At 41.0% G+C, this 22,373-nt stretch overlaps 1 protein-coding gene across 1 annotated transcript in view; it reads left to right on the top strand.

Annotated features, from left to right (window-relative positions):
* Window positions 1-963: 963 nt before the first annotated feature.
* The window catches only part of ADGRG7 (adhesion G protein-coupled receptor G7), a 34,753-nt gene continuing 13,343 nt past the window's right edge, over window positions 964-22,373 (top strand). The window contains exons 1-9 of the mRNA XM_063441293.1: window positions 964-1,035; window positions 1,389-1,476; window positions 1,943-2,056; window positions 5,218-5,378; window positions 9,077-9,229; window positions 10,471-10,580; window positions 11,629-11,634; window positions 12,840-13,162; window positions 15,345-15,423. Coding sequence (XP_063297363.1) covers window positions 964-1,035; window positions 1,389-1,476; window positions 1,943-2,056; window positions 5,218-5,378; window positions 9,077-9,229; window positions 10,471-10,580; window positions 11,629-11,634; window positions 12,840-13,162; window positions 15,345-15,423 — 1,106 coding nt within the window. The remainder of the gene's footprint in view (window positions 1,036-1,388; window positions 1,477-1,942; window positions 2,057-5,217; window positions 5,379-9,076; window positions 9,230-10,470; window positions 10,581-11,628; window positions 11,635-12,839; window positions 13,163-15,344; window positions 15,424-22,373) is intronic.

Below are 22,373 nucleotides of genomic sequence, written 5' to 3' on the forward strand. Positions count from 1 at the left end.
TTAACAGAATAACAAAACGTTAATCTGAGCATAATATGAGCCAACTGAAAAAAATTATAATTGCCAATTATTTTTATTTGAGGTGACAAAGACTTGGGACTCTTGGTCCCATGACTATTAAGGGAGGAAACTGTCACCTACAACCAGGTCATTTTGGGAAGACGCCATACAGTATGAAGGCCATGTGCATGGGATAAATAAAGAATGTATACATAGGTAGGAGAAAAAAACACTTAGGACTATTAAACTGAACAGTCCCTGAGCTTTCCTTCTGATAGTTTGATATATAGGTATATCTTAAAGCTTTGAGGCACCTTCATCCATCAATATATATTACTAAGGACTCATGACACCAGGAGATAGGAAGAGAGGTTGTAGAAAACTGGTGTGGCGGGACCACTGCCTGTTCATTATTTGCTATATTTGCTATAGATATTCCCTGTCTTTTTTCCCCTGTATTGTGTTGTATTCATGTGTTTTACCTACTCTTCGTTCGGGAGAGCTCAATGTGAACGGGTTCCATTCGCCTCCCGATTGGGGACCACCACGAAACCTCATTTAGAATGTTGTCTTAAAACGTTCACACCTCGTAACAAGGTGTCAAAACCCCAAACCGCATGGGAAGCCTCGGCGCGTGCCAACCCTGGGTGGTGGCCCGTTTGTTAGACGAACACCATCTGGGGGAGCATTCGTGGATTGCCTCCCCAGTGCACCTTGGAGTGTTCACACCAATCAATTAGAACACTGACAACTTGCAACATAAGTGTGAAACCGCAAGGGAAGTAATTAATGAGTGTTTCTCTGGGTGTCCGCCGTTCGTATAGATGAACGGCGGCCAGGGAGAGCATTCGTGTCCCGAAAGGAGGCACTTCCCTTGCCTGGTTTTACCCAGGGACCCCACGAGCGGATGCAGTTACCGTTCTGGGGGTCCCTGAGATTGGTGGGGACACTCTTTTGGGGACAATGGTGGTTCGGTGGGCTTTCTGTGGCTGGGAGTCACAGAGGCGGGAAGCTTTCCCGCACTGGGACTCCCAGGTAAGGAGGCTCATGGGATGAAAACCCCCTGGTCACCGGAGGTGGGAAACCTTTAGGATGGGTCACGGGAACAGTGGACAAAGGGACTGGAGTTCCGTTTCGGTCAGGAGACCCCGGGACACTGAGTGGCAGGAACAGGGGACAAAAGGAATGGGGTTTTGGTTCCGTTATGCGACACCTGAGAGGGTAGGGACCCTGGGAGGAGACATTGTCGTTATATGTGATCCAACCATTGCATGCTTGTATAAAGCAAAGTGTGGCCAACAAAGTTGCTGTTGTACCCCAGGACTGTGTGTCATCTGGTTACTGGGTGGGAAATGGGTCTCTCTGTACTATAACTGATTTCCTTCAAGGGACAAGATGTGGTTGAGTTATCAGCAGACCCGTTACAACTGTATCTGCTATCCAGTATATTAACATCTGCTTGCTCCCACACACAGGGTAAAGAAGACAGATGGACTTATTGTAACGTTATTGTTTTCAGGTGGATTAAGTTACGAGTCCTCTGGTAATGTGGACACACATTTTTCTCACATAACTTTTTAGGGTAGTTAAGATACGCTGACCATCCTTAGGAAAAAATGCCTCATTAATAAACAAAAATATTATTTTGTATAATTGGAATAGAGGACAGCATGAGTGGAACTGAGACGCATGGTCAAAAAGAAAATACGTCCCAAAATGTACTCGTCATAGCCACTTACCTCACACATCAGCCCCAAGATGCATGTGTTTAATTTAATGTGTCTTCAGAAATCCAGTCCTGATTTGTAGTGTTAGTAATAAGAACAGCCGACTGATTATTTTTGATGAGTAGAGACAATATACTTATAATATATGCATACATTTTCTGTATTTCATACAAAATACTGTGCTTTACAAAAACACATTGTTTTTTTATGTTTAGGTCTTGGTGAAGATGATAATTTGGCATCAAACAGAATAATAGTCAAAGAAAACGCATCTGAATTGCTGGTTGACAAAATGGCAGAAGTTCAAATTTTTGTCAGTAGTCAAAGCGGTGAGTACATAAAGCGATACATGCATTTATCTAAATGTCTGTGTTGACATCGGCAGCATGTAAACTAAAATAGACAAGCTGTGATTACACTAAGTGGAGATTATTATGAGATCAGCAATATTTACCAATATTTGGTTACTCATTCAGAGTTTGATGAATAACCTTGATAGGGTTAGTTGTACAAAGGAACTTACAAACTTACCCAGGAAGTTGTTGGCAACCATAGGGTGAATAGAACACTCGGGCGTGACTTGAACTAATAACTGGTTCAATGAACATTTATTAAAAAGAATAAAAACTACTAAGAGGGCATAGTCTTAAATTAGAAAACATTACTATAAAAAAATTCCTAGCATGTAATCTCTGTCTGAGCAGGAATACTCTCTATGTACGTACACAGACTGCATGCAAAAATGCAAAGAGTCACAGTGCCACTTCTTCTGACAACATGTGTAACTTTTAAAGAAATGCTAAATTAATGTTAATTAAAATTGCCCTTTACTACAGCATTGGTTGTCACCTTACAGCAAGCATGTAAAACTCAAAGGCTAGCACGGGCCACATAAACAAGTTTCTGTGGGCCAAAAAAAAAACCCAAAACCTTAAATTTTCATAGAAACATAGGTTTGTTTTGAAAAGTACAGTAAAGTACAGCATTCCCCTCTACTAATCTCCAGTCCCTTCCTCTGTACTAAATCCCAGACCCCCCCTCTGTACTAAATCCCAGTCCCCCCCTCAATACTAATTCACAGTCCCCCCCTCTATACTAAATTCCAGTCCCCCCCATCTATACTAAATTCCAGTCCCCCCCTATACTAAATTCCAGTCCCCCCCCTCTATACTAAATTCCAGTCCCGCCCTCTATACTAAATCCCAGCACCCCCCTCTACTAAAGCTCAGCCCTTGTTTAAAAAAAAACCCAGAAACAATTTTAGCCAACAAGCAGACTCCACTCACATTGCCGCTGCCAGTATGCGACTCCGGATTCCAGCCTCTGGTACACCCCCAATGGCGCCGTCCGCATTATGTGCCAAACGGATCCTCCTGCTACTCCTTGAAAACCTGTGAAGGTGGAGCACGTTAACATCACGTCAGAATGTAACGTGGCGTTGTGTGCCTCCGTGCACCTCCAGGTCCTCCACTGTTCAGCTGCGGCCATCGTAATACTGACAGACACACACACACACACTGACAGACACACACACACTGACTGACAGACAGACACACACTGACAGACACACACACACACTGACACACTCTCTGACAGACACACACACACACACACACACACAAACACACATTTAAACATTCAAATCTTGCATACACTCCCATCATTTTCTTTATTGCTCCCTACCTTTGGGCGCTGGTGTGGGGCCTCTCCCTGATCTTCTCCCGGGAGCTCAGTCTTCCTGCTCCCTCGTGCGTGCATTTTAGGGATGCCGGGCGTTGGAATGACGTCATATTCCGGCACCCGACATCACTACAGAGGGCGTGCACAAGGGAGCAGTGAGGAGCAGGAAGACTGAGCTCCCTCGCTGACGCCAGTGACCTCTCCTCTCCGGGTGGGGAATTTTGGCCCAGGGGCCGCGAGTTTGACATGCTTGCCTTACAGATTATCTAATTTCATTACCTGAAGGATTCAATCTGCATATCTTTGAGGGGCTATAAATACTAATTATGTTTTTCTCCAAAAGTGGACCTGTGTGTAGGACCTGTGTGTAGGTAGACATCAATTTTGCATACTCGTATTATATTGATAATATTTTATTCGAAGAAATACATTTCTCACATTGGTCTTGATTTAATATGCTTTCCAAATTATTTAATACTGTTTCCAAATGATTTATCTAACAACAATTCCCATAGATTTTCAGGGACGGATTTAACCTCTCTACTTGCCCAAGGCCAGTTTCCTCAATGCGCACAGACTCTTCATTTAGACTGCGTATGTGATTAGCTGTGTGAATGTGAGTAGTTTGTTAATGTAGTATGAGTGTTGAGGGGCAATTGGTGTGCGTCTGCAAATGCAGGGGTGTCTCTACATATATTTGTAGCGTCGATGCTTGTGTGAGTGCTAGAGTGTGTGTGTTGAAGGCTAATGTGTGTGTGTTTCTGTAAATTCAGGGGTGTACATATTTTACATTTTAATGAGTGTCGGTAAATGTGGGGATATATGCAAGTCTGTAAGGCTCTAGGGTATTTTTCTTGACAAAGTGTATTTCTGGGGTATTTCTGTTTGAGAAGCAGGATTGCTGGAGAAGACACTTTACCTACCACTGCCTGGGCAGGCAGAGAGCAGAACAGGGCAGAAGAAATAGCAGAGGGAAGGGCAGTAAGCAGAGCAGGGCAAAAGGCAAAGCAGAGCAGGGTAGAAGAAAAAAACAGGACTATGGGAAGGGCAGAGAGCAGAGAGCCAAGAAAGCAAAAAAGAGCTGGACAGAAGAAAGAGTAGGATAGGGTAGAACCCTAGGCGGCCACCTAAGGACCCAAGGGTTAGACAGAGGCTCCAGAACCAGAGAACCAGAGGCCCTATTTAACAACCCCTTATGACGAATGAAGGGGGATGCCCGCCTAGAGCTTAATCCTTTTCTGGGGGAGTGAGGAGTTAAAGATAATTTTTCCTACTACTTTTCAAGAATGTAAAATAGTAGAAATTAAATTGTTTCAAATATTAGTATTTTTGAATCTACCAAATAATAAAGTAATGTTTTCATATGGTGATTTTTGTTGCTGTTTAACTAAATATATTTTTGCGCAAATAAATTTCCCATGATTCTCATTTGGGAAAATAATGGCCAAATAAGATCATTGAGAACAAGAAATAACAACTAAGATTGTGAGATGAGTTCAAACTGAAGTTAGTATGATCTTATCAACCCAATGTAACACCTCATTCAGGAAACGTAGACATGGACGAATCATTAAAAAAGTAAGAATACTTTGCTGAAGAGCTGGAAGTTTAATTCAAAATGGCAGTACTCATGTTCAGACAGTTGACATAAGCAGATTTCCTGAAACCTGTTTGCTAATTAATGTAGCACAAAGAATATATCTTTATATCTGGAATGAATATACTGCAGAGCTTTAAAAAAAAAAAAAAAAAAAAATAGAAATGTGACAAATTATTTTTGGTGCTGATTTTTTATTTTTTTCCTCTATAGATTCTTATAACAGAGGAACTGTTGGCTTTGTTCTATATCAGAATGGTAATTTCTTTCGTTCCAAAAAACATACACCTAAAATCAGTTTTAGAAAGAGAATCATTTCTGCCAGTCTTTCCAGTGGGACACTGGGAAATATCCAATTTATATTTAACCCACAGGTAAGTCTTGGTGAGTTTGATAAAGAAAACATTTAGCTCCCGAAGTTAACAACAAAAATTACAAATATTTCTAATTATTAAAAAATATATTCATGAATATTTTGTAGGGAGTCCTATATTTGTTGGTTTCAGAAAAAGTAGTATAAAAGACAAACATCAATTTTGTAGCAATAAGTGTGACACTTTTTTTGAAATAAATATTATGACATACCATACGATTGAGGAGACCTGGCCGCACCAGTATTTTTATTTTTTTAAAGGACTAGGAAGTGGGCAACCGTAGGTCCTAGTTTGGTGCAATTTCAAGGAGCACTCAAGTCCACTAAAACAATTAAGCAAGTCCCTGCAGAGTTATTTTATCAAAGTGATTCACCAGTTTCTCACTAATATTACACTCCACTTTAATGCACATGCGGTAGAAGAAGAGGGAGCTTAGTCATCACATTCCATGACTATTAAGAATATTGGGGACTCCATTCACCCAGTTTTTTTCTTGAGGGCCATTTATGCAAGTCTTCTTTAAAGGAACATTATACTGTTAGAAATACAAACCTATATTCCTAACGCTATAGTGTCATTAGTTAGATTTAGGGAAACCCCCAATTGCTATAATAATATTAAAAAGGTTTTTTACGAAACCTTATTCCAGGGCTGAGACTTCTTTGACACTGCTCTCCTCTATGTCTTTACACCCTTACCTCTATGCAACGTCATTGAGAATGCATGGCTTCCTCCGGCAAATATCCAATCCAATGCTCCTCATGAATTCAATGTTTTCCTATGAGCTGCAACGGCACGTGACCACTTTGTACTCGGTTAGTGTAGCGGAAGTGCCTCTAGTGGCTGTCAGGAAGACCGTCACTAGAGGTGTGTCTAGAACTGTATTGTAAGCAGGGCCGGTGCTTGGATTTTTAGGTACATAGGCGAAGATGCATTTTTCCGCCCCCCCCCCCCTAAAAAAAAACATCTTCACCTATGTGCCTCTTAACCAGCCCCTCTCCCCTCCCCGACCATTAATGGTCCCTTCCCTGTCCCTTAGTGTTTTTCTCCCCTCCCCCCTCTTTTCCCTGTTTCTTTGTGTTTCTCTCCCATTCCCTCCCTGTCCCTTGGTGCACCCCACACCCCTTTAGTGGTCACACTCCCCTTCCTGGTGTGTCAGTGTGTACAGAGTGTAGCGGAGCGGAGCGCGGTACAGGAGCTTCAGTTTTCTGTACCCGGCCGAACTGACAGGGAGTGCTCTCTCTGTGAGCACCTCCTGTCAGTCTGGCCAGGTACAGGAAACAGAAGCTCCTGTACCGCGCTCCGCTCCGCTACACTCTGTACACACTGACAGTCACACACTCAATGACAAACACACAGACGTCACTGACAGACACAGACTCATTGACAGACACACTGATAGTCACACACAAACTCAATGACAAACATACTCTCACTGATTTGACAGACACACACTCATACACTGACAAACACACTCATCATACACTGACAGACACACTCATACACTCACATGCACACACACAGACGCACTCACTCACACACACACGCTGTCACTCGCAGACGCACGCTGTCACTCGCAGACGCACACTGTCACTCGCAGACGCACACTGTCACTCGCAGACGCACACTGTCACTCGCAGACGCACACTCTGTCACTCGCAGACGCACACGCTGTCACTCGCAGACGCACACGCCGTCACTCGCAGACGCACACGCCGTCACTCGCAGACGCACACGCCGTCACTCGCAGACGCACACGCCGTCACTCGCAGACGCACACGCCGTCACTCGCAGACGCACACGCCGTCACTCGCAGACGCACACGCCGTCACTCACAGACGCACACGCCGTCACTCACACACACACACAGACACATACACTCACACACAGACACATACACTCACACACAGACACATACACACACACACACAGACACATACACACATACACACACACACACCCACACACAGACACATACACTCACACACAGACACATACACTCACACACATACACTCACTAATTATTTTACAAATACATATTTTCCACCCAGCCTCCCTACCTGGAGAGCTGGTGTGGATGATGAATCCTTCCCTGGGGTCCAGTGGGGCTGCTGGGCGGCGTGCGGCTGTGCTGTAATCAGACGCGGTGTCGGAGCGCTAACCTCTCTGCTCTGCTCCCTCGCGCGCTGTCTGCTGATACCGCGGGAGCCGCAATATGACGTCATATTCCGGCTCCCGCGGTATCAGCAGACAGGCAGCGCGCGAGGGAGCAGAGCAGAGAGGTTAGAGCTCCCTCGCCGCGTCTGATTACAGCACAGCTGCACGCACGCCGCACCAGGGGCCGAGATGGTGGCCCGGCAGGAGGGAGAGCTTCCCTCCTGCCGGTCACTGAAATCTTGCGCCCCCAGAGCCCGTGCGCCCTAAGGCGGCCGCCTGTGCCGCCTTATGGACGCGCCGGCCCTGATTGTAAGCATTGCAGTTATACAAAACTGCAATATTTTACATTGCAGGGATAAAATGTCGGGACCATTGATCTCAAGATAGAGGGGCCTGGGTAACTTTAGTGGTCCTTTAATTCTCACTGGTCCTCTCTTTATTGGTTGGAGGGGAGATGTCTGAACATGGTGTTTTTGAGTAGTTGAGACTATCTGCAGCAAATAAGAATTTTTTGATTTTCCTTTGACATTGGTTCCACCTTGTGCTAATAGGCGAGTAGGTTGTACTCAGCAAGTTTAAAAGTGACATTGTGCTTCTGGCTCCCACTGACTTTGCCAGAGCAGAGACATTAATTAGCTTGTTAATAAAATATATAATTCGTGTAAAAGATAAAAAGATAATGTAATGACCTATAGAGTATAAAATCTTTCATTTGTTTAAAGCCAAACGTTACATATGCCCAAGAGAATCTACCATATGCAAATGAAGAATTAACATGCAGACATGGCAATTAATGCCTTAATTGAATTACTTGCAATGGATTATTCTAATATATATTAAGGGAACACTTGAAGCACAATAACCACTGCAGCCCACTGTTTGTGGTCATGGTGCCTTGTTTCTATCTCATGCTAAGATGTCAAACCTTGTTAGTAAGGTCTGACTACTTACCTGGTTCTTGCCCGATGCTCGTGGCTTTATCCCTGCATCCTGTCTCCTCCAGTATGTACATTATCTTTGTAGGGTGAAGCACGGCTGGTACAGGACACTCACTGTCTTAGAGCTGATACTCTGAGCCAATAAGTATGACCCTGCATGGTGCTGCTTTCCTCAACAACAAAGCACTTCTGGTTCTTCTACTGAAGAAGACCAGATTAATGGATGCTGTTGAAGGTACCTGGCCGAATTCAAGTAAGTTGTCAATCCAAACTTAATTGATTTGGGACAACATCAGGGAACTCCTGTCATCATAACCGCTACAGCAGACTGTAGTGGATATGGAGCTTGGAGTGTTCCATTAAGTCACGGATATCTATTTTGCTAACATTAACAATCTCATAATTCTGAATTCCCTAAAATTAGCAAGCACCGGCCATGATATCAAGTGTAGATAATATAACTTTTAGTCTTCTTGCTTCCTTGCACTGTAATTAGTTATATGTAAATGATCTTACTTTTAATATCCTCCAATTTCCCCCACTTGTATTATTATTTCAGTAAATGAAACAGTTGAATAATTCTGTGTTTTATTTATATTTTAGCATGACCCACTGTACATACTGCAATCCTATACATGTGTTTTTTGGGATTATAAACTGAGCGACTGGAACACAAAAGGTTGTTCAAATGTGGAGAATGATAAGGGCTTCCTACAATGCAGCTGCAATCACACTACCAACTTTGCTGTTCTTATGGTAAGTTGTAGCTGCCATTAAAAAATTAAAGAGATACTCCAGGCCCCTCAAGCACTTTAGCTTGCTGAATGCTTTATGTGTGAAGAGTGTGTCCTTTTTTTTTCCATTTTGGAAATAGCGCAGATTTCCATAGAAACTAACACTTTTATATATTATCCTGGTTCAATTCCCCCTTGGCTTTTCAAGTGAGACAACATGTCCTGTTACTTCCTGGTTTGGCTTGCTTATTTGCACTGAACTCAAGAGGCATCAATTGCCCAGAGCACCTGCTTTGCAAAGACTTCAGTGAACTGCATTGGGAAGTCTGTAATTGAACAGCCACATAAAGTGTGGACGGGGTTAGAAGGGATTGTAAAGTCAGCAGACAGGAGATCTTTACAGTTTTTGTAAGCTGTTTTAGATATGAAAAAATGTATAATTAAATGCGTGCAAGTTTTAATTTGGGGTATATTTACTAAATAGTTATTTTTATTTAGTTTGTATTTGGGCCGTGGAGTGTCCCTTTAACTAGTAATTATTTGAAACTGCATTTTTTATTACCTCATGCCTCACATTAGAGTGGTGATTAGCGTGACTGTGTGTTCGAGACATCTAGCTTCTATGTTTTTGAAATAATGTGTGTAGAGAACATTAGGATAAGCAATGTTTTAGGGCAGACCAGTAAATCAATAAAAACAGCAATATTTACTATTGTGTTTACCCTTTCCCCTATATTCTCCCTGTAAAAGTGGTGAAGTCAGAAATGAGAACTCCAATTACGGCTATAAATGCAAAGTTGTATTTTTATATAAAAGTATACAATGAAAACAAAGTAAAGAGCGCTGGTCTAAAAAAATGCTGTAAAATACCATATGAAAAAAGGTAAATATGTAAATAGACATCGGAGATAGTCCGAATATTGAACATACAGCAAGGAAATCCAAACTAACAAAATAGGATAGATTAATGTAGTCATAAAATAAGTCCATGCTACACTATATTTGTTCTTTTCCTTTTCCCTCCTATGAGCTGCCATTACTCTATACATTATCTTACAAATACTATATGTTACCATTTTTTTTTTTTTACTATTTTTGTAGGATTTTACTAGATTATTTAAACGAATTGTGTTTTTGAGATTACATTCACTTATATTTAACATTGTATTGTGAGTTCATATGTCACTGAATAAAATAAAATCAAGCAGAACATATTAGTAATTTAACATAAAGTAATACTAACAAATTACCCCTTGCTTTCAGAGCTTTAAAAAACACTCTCACTATAAAGCTCTAGGAATTGTGTCAACCGTTGGATGTGCCCTTTCTATTGCTGGATTAGCCATCACCATTGTTTTTCAAATATTGCAAAGGTAAGAGGAGTCTTGCTATAAATGTAATTCTCAATTTAGCTTTCTAAATTGTTATATTTTTTTTATTTCAATACAAACACCACCTTTGAAGGAATACTCTCTAACATTAAGATTACGCAAATTGTTACAGTTCTCAGCTAATCCAATGCTTAACCATACGGCATTGCTTTGAGGCAAGTGCGCATGTGTGGCATCTGTCACTCTGCTCCAATCCGTATCTCCTCATAGGGATGAATTAACTCAATGCATTTCTATGCAGAATGTTTAAAGTCTCCATGCAGAGTGTGAAGATGCCAAATGTCGGTCCTGTGAAGATTGTCGGTCCTGTGAAGATTGCAGGGCCATACTCCAGGAAGTGGCTGCCATTTCTCAGAAAGGGCAGTGTATACACTGCAGTAACTGCAAAGACAGTCCATTTGCTCCAGAACCTCTATATTAAACTGCAGTAGTTCTGGCACTTAGTGTCATTTAAAAAATAGAAATCCAGTGACTGGACGTGATCTGCAGGTTAGATTGAAATCAATTTCTTATACTTTAATGGAGGGGGCGGGGCATAAACCCGCCATTTTTGTCTCTCCTTCCCATTCTGCCATAGTCACAACAAGAGTAACATGTATTATGGACAGTTTCTGGGATTTGTAGTTTAGCTGCTTGCAATCTACAGCAAAACCTGAGAATTGGCAATAAAGGGCTGCTCATGGTAAAAACTGAGTGGTGCTATAGAAAGTCATATTCAGATAGTTACACCTCCATGCTTTACTTAGTCTTTTTATATATTGTTCACTAAGAATTAGCTAGTTATTGACACAGCTGGCTTCCTCGGATCTGTGCAGATGAGGTCTGAAAGGTAATTAAATCACCTTTTTAACCATGGTAGCGCTGGCCTAAGGCCTAAGGCCTAAGTGACTAAGGCCCTGTAGAGTTAGGAAAACATATGTGTTTCTTACGCTGTAGTGTTCCTTTAAACCTTTTTCTTTTTCCTTTCATTTCTTAAACCATTTCCATGGCAGCACTTATTGGCCCATGGACATTTCTTTTCTAATTGCAGGAAAATGTTTGTCATTTGTGAGCAAGTTATAATTATTTCAATGCTGTGCTTTTGCCCTGAATCATTAATGTAATTGCACAATTTTTCTCATCTATGAAGAGTTACTGATAATATTTGAGCATAAAATGGTCTGGAAATTATTCTTGTCCGTCAGATTAAATTGGAATTGTCACCAGAAATTTTATCTCCATAAATCAGCTTTCAACACAATTCACATCTAATAATACTAATTCAGTCCATGTAAGCTTTAGTAGATAATTGTAATTAAAGGAGCATTTCAAGCACCATCACCACTGCAGTGTGATGTAGTAGTTACGGTGCCTAGAATACCCTAGCATCACCCCTCCCAATGTAAGGAGTCAAACTTTGAGAGCAGTTTCATTTGTTTCCTGCTGGGCTCATATTTCCTTGTCTACTACATTTCAGTGAGAGACGGAAGCTCTCTTCACAAAGCTAAGCTTGGCAGTACAGGGCTTATTTCATTGGCTTAGAGTGATCAGGCGACACTCTCAACAGTATTTTCCAATTCTCACTGAGCTGTAGTGGAGACAGGGAACAGGGAACCCCAGGTAAGAAGTTAAATTGTTCTGAAATGGTTTGTCTCCTTAAAAAATTATCTTTACTAAACCATACTACAACTACATGAATTAAGCAATATGACTGAAGGTGTCCATGCGCATAGCGCCAGGAAACCTCACTCCTATACGCCTGTTATTTCCAAGAATTTGGCGTTTTAACACCATTAAAACAAACCAACTTTGTTCTGTCCTTGTTCTAGAATACCTCTGTCTGTCTACACCCTAATAAACCCATGATACTTGCCAAGTTATTCTTTATACTGTTGACTGCATGATAATGTTTTGAGCTTTTCGTCAGCTCTTTACGCTCTTGTCTTGCATTATTTTTTTGATTCACCTACATTGGTATCATGTAGCCTTTATTCTTATTGTAGTATCCTTTACTTTTTTTTCTAATGTCTTAAAGCATATATGAAAAGAACAGATATATCTCTAATTAGAAATTAAAGATTGTGTTATTTCTGTACTTTGTGTGCGGATTCTTTCTTTATTTGCATGATTTGACTCGGCTTTTGGAGCCAGAGCATTGTAGGCACCACAACCACTACAGCTTGCTGTAGTGATTATGGTGCTTGGTATTTTCCTTTAACCTATTGCCACAAAGCTAAAATGTAAATTTATAACTATTGGCAGGGAGAAACAGCAGACTAAGTGGATACTTTTATGCCTGTTCATATCTATGTTGATCTTCAATATTATCTTTATAACTGGAGTGGAAAACAATCAACCAAATTCAACAGACATCGAGAAACATCCTGATGAAATCCCCAAGACCGACTTGATAGAGCCCCCCGAGAATCGATCATGCACAGCGGTAGCGGTTCTACTTCATTACTTTCTTCTTACAACCTTTCTTTGGACTGCAGTCTCAGCTGCCCTCATGTATAGGCAGCTAGTTCAAATCAAACATATGCTTCCATCTCACTTAACGATGTATTCCATAATCACTGCATGGGGTAAGGCATTTATAACTTTATAAATATATAATGTGCATTTTCTTTTTCAAAAACAAGAATTTATTGAGAACTGACCAGGGAATGACACGTTTTAGTCCAAAAAAATAAAGCTGTAAAAAATAGACGAGCTGAGGAATTTTACCAATTCCGTTTTGGTCTATAATTTGCAATTCGACATCCACACTTAGCTAGTCAATATGTTGCCTTCAGTTAAAAATATTTTTTATGAATCTCAAAAGAGCAAAAAAACAGGGTGCAAGAGAATACTGAGAACGGACAACAGCTCAAATAGCTTGCCCTTCGGTGGGTCCCCGCTCAGATCTCTCTGCACGATAGATACAGCAACCCCAAACGATCGTTTCAGCTTTTTTAGGCAGGGCCAGCGCGCCCATAAGGTGGCACAAGTGACCAGGGGGCGCTAGATTAGAGTGACCGGCAGGAGGTGGACGCACAGCGGGGACCAAGGAGGAGGGGAGAGAGAGGGGCACTAAAGGACAGGGGGAAGGAACACTATGGGACGGGGGGAAAAGAACACTATGAGATGGGGGGGAGAACACTATGGGATGGGGGGGGCAAAGAACAATATGGGATGGGGACAGGGAAAGATTTAAATGGGACAGGGGAGGAGGAGTAAGAACACTATGGGACAGGCTAGGAGGGGTAAGAATACTATGGGACAGGGAAGGAGGGGTAAGAACACTATGGGACAGGGAGGAAAGAACACTATGAGACAGGAGAGGGGGGAGAAAGCACACTATGGGACAGGGGCGGGAAAAAACACTATGGGTGGGGGAGGGGAAAGAACACTAATGGACGAGGAGAAGGGGAGAGAACACTATGGGACAGGGGAGGGGGGAGAGAACACTATGGGACAGGGGAGGAGTGGTAAGAACCCCATGGGACAGGGGATGAGGGGTAAGAAAACTATGGGACACGAAGGAGGGTTAAGAACACTATGGGACAGGGAAGGAGGAGTAAGAACACTATGGATAGGTGGGGGGAGAAAGAACACTATGGAACAGGTAGGGGGAGAAAGAACACTATGGGACAGGGGACGGGGGAAGAAAGAACACTATGGGATGGGGGGAGGGGAAATAACAAAATCATCTTCGCCTGTGTACTCAAAAATCATTGCACCGGCCCTGTTCTTAGGCCTCTTCATTGATGTACATCCAATATTCCTCTAGGCTATGGATAGGTGGGGGGAGAAAGAACACTATGGAACAGGTAGGGGGGAGAAAGAACACTATGGGACAGGGGACGGGGGAAGAAAGAACACTATGGGATGGGGGGAGGGGAAATAACAAAATCATCTTCGCCTGTGTACTCAAAAATCATTGCACCGGCCCTGTTCTTAGGCCTCTTCATTGATGTACATCCAATATTCCTCTAGGCACCTTGAGCAAGGGATCCACGTCTAGATTACCCTTTAAACTCAGGGAGAGCAAAACAGGGTACAAGAGAATACTGAGAATGGACAACAGCTCAAATAGCTTGCTCTTCGGTGCCTAGAGGGATATTGGCTATACCACACTGACGATGCCTAACAAGGTTGAAACGATTGTCTGGGGTTGCTGTATCTCTCGTGCAGAGAGAGCCGGTCTGCGTTTTGGTTCTGTTCCACCGTTTTGGGTGGTATCAGTTCGATATGCAAATGGCCTGGTTCTTTTTGTAAGACGAGTTAAACCCAGCTTGAAATCTGAGCGGGAACCCACCAAAGGGCAAGCTATTTGAGCTGTTGCTTGCCTGTTCTCAGTATTCTCTTGCGCCTTGTTTTTTGCTCTCCCTATGAATCTCAAAATCCATAAAGAATGCCACCACTGCTCCTTTCCAAGGAAAAGTATAATGTAAATCAAGGCAATCTTGCAAACAGCAAAAAATTACATGATGGGATTTACCAGTGCAACACAAGCATTTAACAATGCAACATCCTCTGCTGCGTTAAAAGGGTAGTTTGCAGCCTAAAAGGTTTCTTTCATACGTTCCTTCATTAAATGCTTGGAATGGATAAACTCTGGGGAGAATTGACCATTTCATGGTATAAATATTCAAGTTTCTGGCATAATTTTCTTATATTTTTTTTGTTAAAGCTATATACACCTTTACTTTTAGTGTGCATTTTAGTTGAAGTTTTTTACTTAGAAGATATGCATTAATTTTACATCATATTTGCCATTATTAGGTTTACCAGCAGTATTTGTTGGCATAACATTTGGGGCTACTTACAGCGTTTCACCTTCACACTATCGACAAGAAGAATTGTAAGTATTTCTTTTACTTGTATTTTTTTATTTGTAACTTGTAGTTTGTAAACTTCATTACAAAATGGAGAAATAAAGTAAACAGAGTGCAGGTCAGGAGTCCGGATACAAGTCAAGGGCTCATGAGCTGAACCACTGTAACAACCCAATAGGGAGCTCCAATGAGGGGGGTAACCCTCCAAAATATGTAGGTAATAGGAGTAGGTGATGTGTAGAGTCCCACAAGGTGAAACCAACATCAGGAGAGCACCACTGTATAAAAAATGAGGAAGCGAGGCCCTACCTTTAATCAATCTAAGGATAAAAAGGGATATGCAAACAAAAAGTATAACTTGAATAAAAGGGAGATCTACTAAACGGTGCCCAGGGGATCAATTGTCTGGCGTACTAAATCGCATCTAAGTTCCAGTTCCCCTAGTGTCCGACTGACAGGAAGGTAGTGTAAACGAGGTTAGGGAGAGAGAAGAGGCACAGGGTCCCCTGAGAACAAGGGACCGGGTAATCAGGTCTAAACGCAGATGAAAAGCCTCACACAAAAAAAAAATAAAAAAATCTCTCAATTCACCCTAAAAGTTATCTCGACAACGTGGTCTAACCACTAGTGTCTACCTGAACCAACTCTCCCTACTAAAGTTATAAATAAATAAATAAACACCTAAAAATCAATAACCATAGTGGTAACAAAAATAAAAAAGTGCTACCAAGTGCAGAGATTAAAGAAAAAGAGAACGCTCGACGCGCGTATCGGCGTGTTCAAAACGCCATCGTCAGGAGCCTGTGAACATGCAGCTTGTTGTTCCATTTAAATACCTATTGCAGATGAAACATGGCCATCAGCTGTTTAATGTGGGAGTTCCTGAGGGGCGGAGTATCTAAGCTCTATTCTGCAGTCCACCAGAGGTGTGGCATGTCGTCACATATTCTACATCTCAAAAACATAGTGAAGACACACCCTGCCAATGACATAGCTTAGCTGGCAAAATCCCTGACCACAAAGCCTGCTAAAAAAAGGGCAAGGCTGCAGGTTCAAATCCTGGCAGGGCCAACCCAACACCCCATCCGTCCGAGGTCAGCAAAACAAGCTCCATCAATGGGGCAACATATACTACTAGAACATCCTGTGTCCCACTAGGGGAAAGGTGCCACATAAGTACGTGTTGTTATTTTTTTAACCCCTGTCCTGACCTATAGAGTGGAGTCAGGCGGGGCGTAATTTGGACGTGATGGCTGAATATGTGAGGTGGGCTTAAAGTGTTCCCAAAGCGCACCTCATAGTATGACTGGAACATCCACCGTATTATGGAGTGGAACTGACTGGAAGTGTGCGGGGAATAGCATCTTGGCAGTGCTCACAACATTGTGAGATCTGCACTGAGTCCCATCCGGTATGGGCATCTATTGCATAGACTGTCCCATTGATTGTACAGTCAAAAAATTGCCACACAAGATCTCACATATGCCAGTCAGGTCAGGGTACATTAAATGTACAGTAAAGGGACCTGTATTATGGATTGAATAATGCCTATAAACATATAGAAATAAACATCCAATCAGGGGAAGTAAACCCCAATCAGGATGTATACAATAAGGCAGACAGTATCTTGACTCGAATGGCAAAATGAACAAGGTGAAAATAAATTGTCCGTTTATATAAAAAGTGTCATATTTACATATCTACAAATTTACAAATAGTTTGGAAGGGAGCTTAAAAAAGAAGAGTTCCTCAGTGTTTAAGTCCCCTTAATAGAGAGAGTATTACAAAAAAGCTGAAAAAGAGAATCCCTCATTTAACCCTGCTGGGGATAAGGTATTTAGTTTGTAAATCCTCTCTGCCGTAGTTTTCGGTCCCAATTTCCTTATGTGGAGGTTGGGGGACTGATACAATACCCATGAATCTAATTTTAGTAGCAGAATTAGAATGGTGAGTTTTTAGATGTCATGAAATTGGTGTCTCTAATGGTCTCCTTACGGAATTAACATGTTCTCTTATACGAAGCCTGAAGGGGCGAAACGTTTTGCCTACGTACTTCAAACCACATGAACATAACAGGAGGTACACTAGCCCTTCGGTACGGCAGTTAAAGAAAGATTTTGCTAAAAATTCCTCACTTTCACTACTGTCTGTGAAAGACTTGGTCTGTTTAGCAATATGGGGACATGCACTGCAGTGGCCACACTTGTATGTAACCCTGGGTAGATATTGTTTGAGGGGTTTATTTAAGGGGGCCAAATAGCTAGGGACTAGCATGCCTTTCAAATTTCTGTCCCTGCGTGCTGTCACTGAGGGGAATGGTGTTATAACCTTCTTAATATGGGGATCCGAAGTGAGTATTGGCCAAAATCTTTTAAGCGTATTCATCATGTTAGACCAGCCTGCATCATACGATACTATGCATCGAATCGTGGAAGGTCCGGTGTCCCTTATGTGATCGCTGAGTAGGGTATCTCTGTCGGCATTAATTGCTCTGGCATAAGCCCTTTTTAGAACCCGATTAGGGTAACCTTTTTCCCTAAAAGATTTCCGGAGATCCCAGGCCTTGATTTTAAAGTCATCCAGGGAAGAGCAATTTCTACGTAAGCGCAGATATTGGCCGACAGGGATTCCGGCTTTCAATTTTGGTGGGTGGTGGCTAGTCCAATTCAGAAGGCCATTAGAGGCTGTTTGTTTTTGGTACAGGGTGGTTGAAATGTATCCACTTGTTTGTATGGAAACAGTAAGGTCTAAGAAGTTAAGATTCCTGCCCCCCACTTCGCTTGTGAATTTTAAGTTGAATTCATTAATGTTTAAGAGAGTTACAAACGTCATGAACTCATCAGAAGATCCCAGCCAAATAACAAAGACATCATCGATGTATCTTTTCCAAAAGTTAATTTTCTTACGATAGATCGATAAAGTTTAGATTATCCCTTCCTGATACAATAGGCCTGCCAGGTGGATTCGTCAAGGACTTATGTACCTTAGGCAGGCTATAGAAGGTGGACAGTACTGGTGATCGGATGAGCATAAAGTCAAATTCCTCTTTTGTTATGAATTTACTATCCAAGGCCAGAGATAAGAGAGTCTTAATTTCAGTGAAATATTCAGCCGTGGGGTCCCCTGGTAGGATCCGATAGGTGTCTTTATCATTAAGAATAAGGTTTACCATTTGGATATAATCTGAACGATTCATGACCACAATATTACCACCTTTGTCAGATGGTTTAATGACAATGTTGGCGTTTGATTTTAGCTCATTAAGTGCTAAGCTTTCTCTTTTGGTGAGGTTACCATTAGATCTATATTCAAGAACCCTTTCATCCATAGATGTAATGTCCCTGCAGACCATCTCTAAAAAAAACGCAATGTTCTTATATTCCTTAATTTGTGGGGTAAATTTACTTTTAGGTCTAAGATTAGTATTTGGCATGGTATTTGGTTCTAATCCATCACCAAGATTGAGAAGTTCCACTAATGTATCTAGACAATCTAGATCATTACCATTAAGACCCAGGCTATGAGCTCTATGTTCCTTTCTTATAGAGTGGTACTTATGGAGAGCCAATTTGCGGGCAAAGAGATGTAAATCCTTTGTCTAAATACATTTGTTAAATTGTGGTATGGGGACAAATGATAAACCTTTTGTAAGAGTCTGTATCTGTTTGTCAGGGTAATTCAGGATAGATTAACAACTTGAAGGGTTTTAGCGGTTAGTAGCAGTGTTTCCGTTGGCCCCTGTTCCTTTGTGATTGTCTCTTTGGACCTGGAATTCGTCTGCCTGTTTGAGGCTTAAAAAATCAACCCCCTTTTTCAAAATGCTTTTAGATGTTTGGTTAGTGTTCACGTTGGTTGTGTTAGTGGATGTATTCAGTGTGGTTTCTCCTTCTGTGTCAGTGGAATCATACTCAGTGGAATGGGCCGAGTCTACCCGCACTCTCTTTTTGAATGAGCGGTATACTCGTACAGACTCAAAATCTGAATTGTCCCTCAGAAATGTTTGATGTTTTTTGGTCTTAATTTGGTGTGAAAATCTATCCAGGTTATTTTTGAGTTTCACTTCCAAATTCTCAAACTGTGGGTCACTTTTAAATTTCTGTACCTCTTCTATTGTAGTGTCTATCTCTTTTTGAATAATAGTTAGTCATTGTATTTCATCAGAAATATGTATTTAAATGGAACAACAAGCTGCTCATGTTCACAGGCTCCTGACGACGGCGTTTTGAACACGCCGAAACGCGCGTCGAGCGTTCTTTTTCTTTAATCTCTGCACTTGGTAGCACTTTTTTATTTTTGTTACCACTATGGTTATTTATTTTTAGGTGTTTATTTATTTATAACTTTAGTAGGGAGAGTTGGTTCAGGTAGACACTAGTGGTTAGACCACGGTGTCGAGGTAACTTTTAGGGTGAATTGAGAGATTTGTATTTTTTATTTTATTTTATTTATTTATTTATTTATTTATTTTTTGTGTGAGGCTTTTCATCTGCGTTTAGACCTGATTACCCGGTCCCTTGTTCTCTGGGGACCCTGTGCCTATTCTCTCTCCCTAACCTCGTTTACACTACCTTCCTGTCAGTCGGACACTAGGGGAACTGGAACTTAGATGCTATTTAGTACTCCAGACAATTGATTAGTAGATCTCCCTTTTTTTCAAGTTATACTTTTTGTTTGCATATCCCTTTTTATCCTTAGATTAATTAAAGGTAGGGCCTCCCTTCCTCATTTTTTATACAGTGGTGCTCCCCTGATGTTGGTTTCCCCTTGTGGGACTCTACACATCACCTACTCCTATTACCTGTAAACTTTGATAGCAAACAAAAAATAAATCTGTCAATGTTTTCACCATCAGGTATGTCATTATGTGCTGTAATTCACAATTGTATTGTGTTTATAATTTGAGAAAGGCATTGGCTTTATTAACCTTACCCAATCAAGTTAATTTGGAATACAGAGCAAGCGTGTAAATGTAGACAAAGACAGATATGTTGTGTATAAACTCCTGATCAGAGATATCTCATAAAATAGAATTATGGGAATATCGCCAAATGCAATTTTTTTTTCCATTTATTTATTCAACATTTGCAAAAATATTGTGGAAATAAAACACTTTAATAACTATATATTGTGCCTACCCCTAAAATATTTTAGTCCCCAGCCCTGGTTAAGATTATTTGAATATGTTTACCCTTCATCAAAATACATTCATGCCTTTTTTTAATACAACTTACTGTTTAAGTCCACTTTGAATATTTTGTAAAATCCTTTTTACACAATATTATTTGCAGCCAAAAAAATAACAACATAAAAATGAGACACACATAAATAATCAAATGAGGAGGTTGCTGATAACTTGGGTACTATAAATGGTAATCATCCAAAGGGGCCTCTTGGTCTAAATAACAACTAAAATAGATATATCAGGTGTCATGCCTAGCGTGCATGATTGATTGTCTCACTGTACAAAGATTGTGAATAAATGTGATGTGTGTTGTATAGGTATGTGATGTATATCAGATATATCAGAATTTCACTCCCGGGCAGAGGACAAAGGGCATGTACTGTACTACTATATCTTTTTCAAGACGTACTGAATCCACACATATGTGCTATTCTCGCTTAGCAGACTTTGGAACCTTTTGATATGATAACTGACAATTAGCAGTAAGAAGACAATTTTATGGCAAAAAACAATGATAATCCATAGGTGGATAATTGTGCCTCTTGTTTTAAAAATTAATAATGACAAGAGCATGCCTAGCAAAACATGACTAGTGTAACTATTGTAAGCCGTTTGGGAGAACTGAAGGGGTGCACTATTTTAAGTTACCAACAGGCTGTGTTAGAGGTCTTCGGAATGGATATTTTGTGGTTGTTCCACAGATATAAAAAATATTTCTGTCAGGTGTACAGAACCTGAAAACAATATTTCTGGTGTTTGAAAGGGCCATAACGTAAAAAGGGAGGTGTAATCTTCCTACAGTCATGCCTTCCGATGGCCTTGCACCTCCTTGAAGAAGTGTGCACCGTGACACTAGATGATTGATGGTCCATTTGGAAAAACTATCGCGTCGACTAGTGGAATTGTGGAATCTCTGGAAGAAGAAGGAAAAGATAGATATATTTACTTGAAATCTTCCCTTCTTGCAATGCTGTTTTTAAAACCACCTACCAACAAACCACCTACCAACAACTTAATTTGATTGGTCCCATTCACCATCCTGATGTGAAAAATGAATGTGAAAAATGAAGGGGGGGGGGGGGCAAATCGGTAACCTACCCAGGGCCCTGTGCGATCTTATTTGCACAGATACCCGAGAGTACAAATTGGGTTGGAAGACCCAGCAAGACAGTAGGACCCTCCATAGGTCTTCTTATGCATATGAAGAAGAGCAATCTATAAACAAAATAACTGTTTTGTCCTTAATTAAAATACAATTATTCATTCTAGGTTTACACTATTTATATTTATTCTAAATTAACAAAATAATGAAGTCCTTCATATAAACAAATATTGCACATTTATTATGGCACTTGTGTATACATTATGACACATGCCTAAATAGAAAATTGTGTTCACATATGGAGAAAACAAATTTGCTTTCCTTTGTTAGTACTCCCTATTTGAATTTCATTATTGCAGTTAAAACAAGGTATTATTTATAATAAAAACCCACGAAGGTTATAAGTTTTGTGTAAATGATCTAATTATGAACAAGTACAATGTTAAAGGATTTAATGACGATTCAATGATTCTAAACAACCTAGTGCTCTGTCTGACACACTATCTATGATCTGCGGTGGATGCTATTGCTTGCATGTACAATTAGGTCAGGATATAACCTTCACGCTTGGCTGAGTTTGTTTCAGATAGAATTCTAGCCTTGCAGGTGCAGCAGGACATGATGAAATTTGGCAGTTGCTCTGGGTGGGGTTTCTTCTACAATGCGGATTATGATCGCCCAAAAGCTGCCAC

Source organism: Pelobates fuscus, chromosome 1, assembly GCF_036172605.1.
Source record: "Pelobates fuscus isolate aPelFus1 chromosome 1, aPelFus1.pri, whole genome shotgun sequence".
In the NCBI taxonomy this organism is placed as follows: Eukaryota; Metazoa; Chordata; class Amphibia; order Anura; family Pelobatidae; genus Pelobates; species Pelobates fuscus.